At 54.6% G+C, this 8,853-nt stretch overlaps 1 protein-coding gene across 1 annotated transcript in view; it reads right to left on the minus strand.

Annotated features, from left to right (window-relative positions):
* The window catches only part of GATAD2B (GATA zinc finger domain containing 2B), a 15,020-nt gene extending 6,519 nt beyond the window's left edge, over positions 1-8,501 (minus strand). Inside the window, exons 1-4 of the mRNA XM_009322225.1 lie at positions 8,173-8,501; positions 2,499-2,628; positions 2,085-2,216; positions 1,598-1,729 (exon numbers count right to left, since the gene is read on the minus strand). Of these exons, the coding sequence (XP_009320500.1) occupies positions 1,598-1,729; positions 2,085-2,216; positions 2,499-2,628; positions 8,173-8,501 (723 nt within the window). The remainder of the gene's footprint in view (positions 1-1,597; positions 1,730-2,084; positions 2,217-2,498; positions 2,629-8,172) is intronic.
* Between the last annotated feature and the right edge of the window lie 352 nt (positions 8,502-8,853).

An 8,853-nucleotide genomic window follows, 5' to 3' on the forward strand; every position in this document is an offset into this window, starting at 1 on the left:
ATCCCGGGCAGTCAGAAACACGACACCGGGATTGGAAAGACCCGAGCGCAGCCCGAGCCAGGGCTTGACCTGCCCGGGCTTCTCCTAACAGCTCAGCTCACAGCCAAGGTCTTCGTGTCTCTGAGCAGCGTCAGAAGGGCCCCACGGGGGGACGACAGGTAGAAGGGCTCCATTTTTTTTAATCAGAGATGACCTTAAAACATTAAACACCTCCCGTCTGGCAACCTTTTTCTCTCCCCTCCCTTCTTTTTTTTTTTTTTATTAGACTTGTTCTAGATGAGGTTCTTCGCTGTCACACGTAAGAAAAGCTTCACAAAGACTGCGCAAACAATGCGTTTCCTCTTCTCCTAAAGCCCATTTCCTTTACCAGCCCAATCCCACTGCGAAGCCACAATAGACTTGACCCCGAATCGTTGCCATAGCAAAGAAAACAAATGCCACAAACAAAGAAGATGGTTAATGGAGGGAGTAAATGATCAGCGAGACTGAAACGAAAAGTCTTTTGGCTAAAAGCAGGAGAGAAAACTACAGGCAGACGGACGCGCCGTACGGAGGATCACCTCCGTCCTCGTCCCGTACGCCATCTTCCCAGCATCTGGGTTCACGACCGCATCGCTGGGACTTTGTATATTCGGATATATTATCAAAGTAACTGACAGCCTCCCGCTGAAAGGCCAAAGTCCATTTCCTGATGCTACAGAGCTCGGGGAAGAGGAACGCTTGGGGAGGGGGTAAGAGCGTGCCCCGAGGCGGCACAGGGGACCCAAGCCCTGCAGCAGAGCTGGACCAAGCCCCAGGGAAGAAATCCCCACCGCCCGTCAGCGTCAACACCCCGCACACGCCGAGCGCCCTCCCTTCCAGTGAGCTCATACCCTTGGCTTCTCGTTTACCCGTGCAACGTTAAACAATTGTGTCATCTAGAATTAGCGTTCCTCCAGCACGCAGGCAGAAAGGTAGCCGTGTCAGACGGCACCCTGCTCTGCCTACAGCGCTTTCCCAAAGAAGGTGAACATTTCAATTCCCTGGGTTTTTTGGCATTTTTCTTTGCCCTCTTCCTCTGACCGTTCTGCACCGTTTCAAAAAGCAGCTCCGCTGACCGGCCACTCCTGCGGGTACGTGCAAATGACTTTTCTCCCTGCAGCCCCATAACTTGCGTTACCGAGCAGCAAGGCAACTTTCTTCAGGGCCACCGCATCTAAATTCAGCTCCTTCCACCTCACATGACCCGAGTCGTCGGCTGGACTAACCTCCAGACCCTCCCTGCTGAAAAACCTGCCACTTCTGAAGCAGCAGAGCACCCGGACCTCCCCACGCACATCACGCAAGGGCCCAAGAGCTGGGACAGGCACGAAGCGTTACGGCGGCGGCTCAGTCTCCGCCGATCAGCTTCAGAGATGACCTCGCCTGCAGAGAGAACTTCCCAGACCACCTGTGGGACACCAGACTGCTCTACTCACGGCGCTGAGAACCGCCAGCATTTACCTGCCTCTCGGAAAAAGCATCTCAGTCGGGCAGAGACAAATGTTGTGCAGTGTTGCGCGTGCACCAAGCAAAATTACAGTCTTTTGCACAGAAAGCGGCTGTCAGGAAGGCTCACCTGTAATGTCCTTAAGTTCTGAGGCTCAACCCCCTGAGCTCCAGGCCTGGAGGGAAGCTTGGACAGTCCCTGCTGTCCCACGTGAGCAGGAGATGGCTGGACAATAGACGCTGCATTCTGGACAACCGGAGTCTAGATTGAGAGAAAATGAGAACTGGCATCAGCGCATGGAGCTTGGAAAGGAAATCCACCAACAGACCCAACGCAGACCAAGCCTCATCGATGCCACATCGAATACTAATACTTCAGAGCTGCATAGATTTATCTTCTCAGCTGGCCCTGAGGGCAGCACGCTAGGTAGGACGGGCTGCGGATTCGCTACGGACACGCTTTGGCAAGAAATATCACACAGGAGGACAAACGTGGAGTAAAGGAAGGTCCAAGGGCAGGGCAAGTCTTCGGTGTTTGCCCGCTAACAGGCTTCTGCGAGGCCGAGCGCCTTCCCCCCCGCGCCCAGAGCCCCAAACGATGCTGCTCAGAGCTTCACCTTCTGTACCACGTTCTCCTTTTGCAGCTGACTTTGCCTCAGTTTCTTCAGCAACACAAGCCTGGCCTCCTCCAGCCGTAGCTCATCCCGAAGCTGCTTGATCAGCTGCTGTCGCTCCTCTATGCTTTTACCCTACGAAGAGGCAGAAAAAAAAAATAAAATCAGCCAAAACTCGAACAGCTGAAACCTGCTGCCTGTGCCTTGGTGGCAAGAGAGCATGAGGAAGCTTTAATACAAGCAAGAATTTGTACCGCGGATAACCAAGGATGCAAGAGCTGGATCGTTACGCCCAGAAGTTACCGCATTGCTCAGAAACCCCCTTAGCTCCCAAATCCTTCAGAAAAGCAGAAACCCCCTGCAGCAGAACGGCTCTCCGCTGGAGCAGCCGCCCGGCAGAGCCGAGAAACCCCTTACCTTAAACATTTCAAGATTTGCTGCCTTGAGTCTTTCCTCCATACGAGAGCTGGAACGGGGACTGGATGCCTCATTATCGGAGAGGACAATTATATCGGGCGAAGGGGTTAATCGTCCCCTGTCCTGGTCACTGCGTAAGAGAAGGGAGGGAAGAAAAAAAAAAAACACAAGACGACTGAGCCACGACACCGAGACATCGGCAGCACATTTGGGAGCGGGACAACACCCCCCCCCGGCTCTCCACCACGGATGCGAACCAGAGCTCGGCACAGCTCTCCACGCCTGCAGAGCCGACGAACCCCAGCGGACCGCCGGCACTAGGACAGAAGGATCCTCCGCTCGCAGGAGGGGAGAAGACTCATTCCTCGAAACCGTTTTCTTCACCAGGGTGAAAGGTGGGTTGTTTTAAGCGCAAGGTAAGCAAACAGATGGCGCAAAGCCTATCCACGAGAGGACCAGTCGGGTGTTAATAACGAGCCATATAGTAACTAAATAGGGAGACACAACCGTAGCCAGGTGCTGAGATGAGAGGGAACAGGGGTAGGTACTCTGGCCGGGTATTGTTCATACTTACTCAGGAAGATGCTGGAGATGAGGACGGGCTAAGTCCCCCAGTTAACAGAAATGTAAATACTCCAAGCCTATCTCAATACGAATCTATTTTAAAAGGTCACTCCGTAAAGGAAAATCTGAATAAATACCCCGCGTAGAGTCAAAAGATCCAGTTGAACCGTGACCTAGAAATCAGTAAACGAAAAGAGCAGCAACGACAACAGCCCGTCACCGGGAAAAAAAAGAATATTAAAAAAAAAAAAAAAATCAATGCTATAATCCAGCAGTATCCAAGCACCGCACTGTTCGCGGTGGCATCATTCAGAGTAAGGAGACACTAATAAAAGCCCTTTGCTATCACCAATTTAACGTAACGGTGCTTGGAGAGCCTTGGAAAAACCCTAAATAGTCCAGTGTGAAGCAGCACAAGCACCGTGGTTATGAGGGTGCTGGGCGCGCTGCCGCCGAGGCAGACAGACTTATCGCTCTCGGACTCGCTGGAAGGTCTTTGGTGTGAGGCTGGAAGCCAGCGGGTGTGTGTGGGGGGGGAGATGCACAGATTATCTTATCGGAAACTTTTAGCTTTGAACACCCAGGAGGAAGCGTGGAGCCGACTCCCAGCTCCCAGACTTGGCTGCTCCGGGGGCGGTGGGTCCGGAGAGGATGCTCGGAGCGGGACGCTGGCTTGCAGGGGGTTTTTGCTTTCGGCAGCTTCATCTCCCGAACGTTACAGCCGCTTTCGTGGGCATTTCAAAGCCCTAACGCGGCGTAGCTGCCCCCTTCTCCAGCCGTTGCAGGTCCACGGCAAACCCCATCGATCATGGACTTTGCAGGTCGCTCTTCAGCTGGAGAAATGCCCCCGGCAGCATGGCTCCAAACCGTCAAAAAAAAAAGAGAAGAAAGCAAAGCCGTGAAAGCTCTCGGCTGCGCCCAAAGGTGCCGGGACACGGCTCTGCGTGGTATTTGTGGGTGCCTTATTTCAGAGCCCTCAATAACCTCTTTGTGGGCCATCACACACTTAAGGCGTCATATGAACGCGGTATCTGCTGATCAATAGATATCCTGTTCTTGCAGATCTCCTTTCGGCACCACGCGGACTCTGCGTGTGGGAACCAAACCAGGGGTTTTCCAGCTGCTGCTCCCTCTCCGGAGCGGAGGAGGAGGTTTCTCAGGTGGCCGGTGGCAGGAGGGTTTCCAGCTGGGGCTGACTTTGTGGTCTGTCCCAGCAGCGCAGTCGGCAGAGAAGGTCCAGAGCATCCTATCGAGATAAAGTCAGCCTGAGCTGGTCCAGGGCAAACCAACCTGCGTCCGAGGAGTTTTATATTTAGCTGGCCAAGAGCAAGAGCTGCTTTTGGACGAGTCTTCACCAGCTCTTGAGCCGCCCATCGCCCTCCCACGGCATTTTATCTGGCTTCTGCTGCGAGCTACCTAAGGTGCCTATCTCCAAACTATCAGTTAGGGCATGACTACACACGAAACCGCTCAGGAATCAACACGTCCTCGCAACGAAGCAGGTATCCCGGGTCACCTCGCAGCCACCGTTCCCCAAATGGAGTTTCGAATGTCAACAAACACCGTGATGACCAAGCGTTTGGATAGGAGGCTCTCCGGTACGCACAGGATCGCACGTTAAAAATAAAAACAGGCTTTGGCAGAGGGTCTCTTCCCCCATCAGCATCAGGGCTGCTCGCGCGGACCCCGCAGGCACCAAAACCAAGTCTGGATGCACTCGCTTTGAGTAACAGCATCCCAAACTCTCGGACCAGAGAGGCTGAAGGCAGTCAAGCACTGAGCACAACAGCTCTTCTGGCTCCTCTTGCATCCTTGGCCACATCTCGGGCACACCCGGAGTAATAAAGCATTGAATTTTGGTTCAGGATTTTCCTAAACGCGGGCTTGTCATTACGGCCGCTGGTGATTATTTTGCACCAGCATCCAGATACATCCAGGCTGTTTTATTTACATTCCATCGAGGGGAAAAAAGCAAAGCCAGTGTCAAAGCCAGACAGGGGAAAACAGGGCCATCTGCAAAGAATTGCCGACTATGTCGGGGTTGTTTTATTTACTTTTGTCAAGGCAAGAGCGTAATTACAACAAAACTACTGGAAGAAGAGCTGCGCCGACGGCGCAGGAGGCAGGCAGAGGTGAGAAGACGTGGAGCACGCTCCCAAGCAAACTCCAGCTTAGTGACCCCTTATCAGCTGGTTAGGAAAATTAAACGCCCCCAGCCTTATTCCTCTTGCTAGAGACGTTTTTCGCACTCAGTTATTTCAAAACTCGTAGCAGAATTTTTCTACCTCTTTTTAGGGCTGATTTCTTTTCGATCACAGTTAGCGATTCAGGAGTCCGCGCCCGATGCTGGTACCTAACTGGATTTCCCGCGTCTTGCACAATATTCAAGCAACTCAGCTGAGCACGCAGCCCTCCGCAGCGCCCGGACACCCGCCTGCCAGCTCTTCGGGGAGAAGACCACCTGGACAGTAACGTACCCAGAGCCATGGTTATTCCTACAGCATTTAACACCTCGAGAGCTTAAACCCGTCTGCAAAGTGGCTGAGTGTTACCCGTGTTGTCTCACCCACAGGGCTTTTGGGGAGAATTTGCGCTTTTCAGAGGTGCAACACCCCGATGATGCAGTTGGAGCAGGACACAAGTCAACCCCGGGCACCTCCGAAGGGTGTTGCTCATACCCGAACGCTCCCACGAGGGCAGATAAAACCCCGTGGTACACGGTAATAATGTCTCTGCCTCACTGCATGCAGTTCTTCAGATTTTATGGGAGGCTGAACCAGCGACAGAGGTGTCCGGGCAGATTTAAGCCACGTATATAGTCATTAAAGAAAAACAATCCACGTGGTTTTCTTCCTTCCCGCCTCCGGGCACTGCAGGTCTGTTCACCACTTCAGATGCTCTACAAGCCAGGGTGTGAGGGATAAGAAAGTGCCTATGAAGGCATTAATCTTCATAATATTTACTATACTGACAGCGGCCAGAAGGGGCTTGAAGCGTTGAGATCCCCCTGCCTTCAAATCCCCCCTCCATCACCAGCTCACCGGCCCCCGTCAGGACAGGAGCCCCCCAGAAGCGCAGGCAGCACCCCCTCGTTATCCAAAAACCACCACCAAGGCGAAAAGACCCCGATACGACGCATCAACGAAGACGAACAATCCTGGTTTTGCTGAATCACGATCCCGGTTCCTCGATGAACAGGGAGAGCGAGAACAGAGAAAGCCGGCAACACGCACCCCCCCGTCTCGAAGAGGGCTCACCCTGCCCTCGGACCTTCTTGCTGAAGCAGCCAAACTTCCCGTACGTCCACACGCAAAGACGTACTCGACCACCTGGGACACCGGCATCTATCTCCTGGCCCGCGAACGCAGCTCCTGTCATTGCAGGCTGCAGCTTTGCAAAGGAATTACCACCACCTCCTTCAAACACACGTCAACTGCAAATACCTTGTTCCTGAGCAAGGCGCAGTCATTCATCTGAAGCACCAAGAAAACAGAATCACAGAAAGGGTTTGGGTTGGAAGGGACCTCGAAAGGTCGTCTAGTCCAACCCCCCTGCCGCGGGCAGGGACAGCTTCAACTAGATCAGGTCGTTCAGAGCCCCGTCCAACCCGACCTTGAACGTCTCCGGGGATGGGGCATCTACCCCCCCTCTGGGCAACCTGTGCCGGTGTCTCACCACCCTCAGCATAACAAATTTCTTCCTTATATCTAGTCTGAATCTCCGCTCTTGTAGTTTAAAACCATCACCCCTCGTCCTGTCGCTGCAGGCCCTGCTCCAAAGTCCGTCCCCATCTTTCTCACAAGCGCCGAAAGGCCGCCGTGAGCTCTCCCCGGAGCCTTCTCCCGGCTGTTTTCTTCTCCAGGCTGAACGACCCTGACCCTTCCGGCCCGTCCTGGCAGCGGAGCTGTTCCAGCCCCCCGGGCGTTTTGGTGACCCTCCTCTGGACCCGCTCCAACAGGTCGGCGTCTTTCCTGGGCTGAGGACCCCGGAGCTGGACGCAGCGCCCCGAGGGGAGTCGGGGGGGGTCTCACCAGAGCGGAGCGGAGGGGCGGAATCCCCTCCCTCGCCCTGCTGGCGATGCGGCCCAGGGGACGGCTGGCTTTCCGGGCTGCCAGCGCACGTTGCCGGCTCATGTCCAGCTTTTCACCCACCAAAACATCACGGGAAGGTCTCAGTGCTTTGCCCCTACTTTAAAGCAGGACTCCTCCGTTCTGCTCCTCAGCCTGTTAGCCAAGCCTGCGCTGGCTCGGTTCCCAAATCAAGCCAAAAATCAAAATCATTAACATTTGTTTCCTTCTCCCTCCCAAGAAAGCTAAAATAAGAACAGAGGCGGGATGCACCGGTGCTGCGCAGCACATGGGACGTGCGACCCTCCAACTCCCCCGCGCAGAACCTGGCTGCAGGTGTTGGCCGCAGAAATTGAGTTGCCGGAGTTCACCGACGATAACAACCAGGTGCACGCGCGCGCTGCACATACGGAGAGCGCGAAGAACGCCAAAGCTTCTCCTGGAAAACAGACACAGCTCACCAGCACTCGACCGCTCAGGCAACCGCTTCTCACGAGCGGTCTCAGGCCCAGCAGGAAAAACCGTTTACTTCTTCCTCGCGGAGGCGCTGGCCCGGCCGGGGTCAGGTTTGAGAGCGACTGGCTGTGCCACTTGCACCAGATCTGGCCTCCGGCTAAATAAGGGACTTCTGCTGCCACTTTTGTAGGCGCTAATAAAAAGTCCTGGCCGGAGGGGAAGCCCTCCTCCTTCGCGCGCGCCGGCAGGGTCTGCTCTGCCAGCCACCCGACGGTTGTAGCTTGTAATACCAAACATATGGATGGAGGAAGAGACGAAATCCATCTGGTTTTGGGGTGGAATAAGAAGGGCAGCAGAAGCAAAACCAATGAAAGAATAGTGCTGAATGCCTTCCGGAGAAACTCTACTGGGAGAGCGGGCTCCGCTCCTCGGCGCTCAGCCAAAGGGACCTCGCAGACACCAGGAAGATTCCCCCAGGCCCCCAGGCCCGCAAAATGTCGATTTAATTTCTGACTTGGGTTCTCACATCTGGCAGAGCACGGGATTAACAACAGGCAAGCTACAGACTCCAGTCATTTGGCACCTACCTTCTCCTTGCACTCATATCCACCGGCTCATCGTTAATGTTTTCCTTCCCTGGCCTCCCTGCAGTCCTGCCATCCCCATGGGGCCTAAGGCTCCCATTCAGCTTTTCTTCGTAGACTTTCACACCATCCTGTTTCACCGGGAGCTCGTGGGGCACCTCAATGCCCGAGAGGTCTTTCCTCTTCAGCAGTGCCAGCATCTTCAGGCGCTCCATCGCCTCATGTCCTTCCATTTTCAATCTCTTTGCCAGGACATCATCCCGATCATCTGCTTGGTCCAAGCTCCGTTTCAAGAGGTTCAGGCGCAGAGCATCTTCCGTCATTCTGTCCATCCTGCGGGATAGAGGTGGACATAAGGACACAATCAGTATCACAGCAAACAGAAAACGGTTGCGGCAGACCTGGCTTAACTCCCCCGGGGCTGGCGGGGACCTCCAGGCCCGGCCTCCCCCCCCTCAGGGAGCACCAACCTCCCACGCGCCTGTGTGCGGTGACCTGCCGGCAGCAGTGCCGCACGCTTTTAGTCCCGATCCTAAACCAGCCAGGCAGGGAGTTTCCCAAGCAGAAGGAACCGCACACACCTGAAGGGCAAGAGCACCCCGAAACCCTTGAGAACTGAAGGCACAATCCCTCGTTCAGCATTAAAACACCGCCGGCTGCCGCTCGACAAGATTTACTAGAAAG

This window comes from Pygoscelis adeliae, unplaced genomic scaffold (genome assembly GCF_000699105.1).
Source record: "Pygoscelis adeliae isolate BGI_AS28 unplaced genomic scaffold, ASM69910v1 Scaffold704, whole genome shotgun sequence".
In the NCBI taxonomy this organism is placed as follows: Eukaryota; Metazoa; Chordata; class Aves; order Sphenisciformes; family Spheniscidae; genus Pygoscelis; species Pygoscelis adeliae.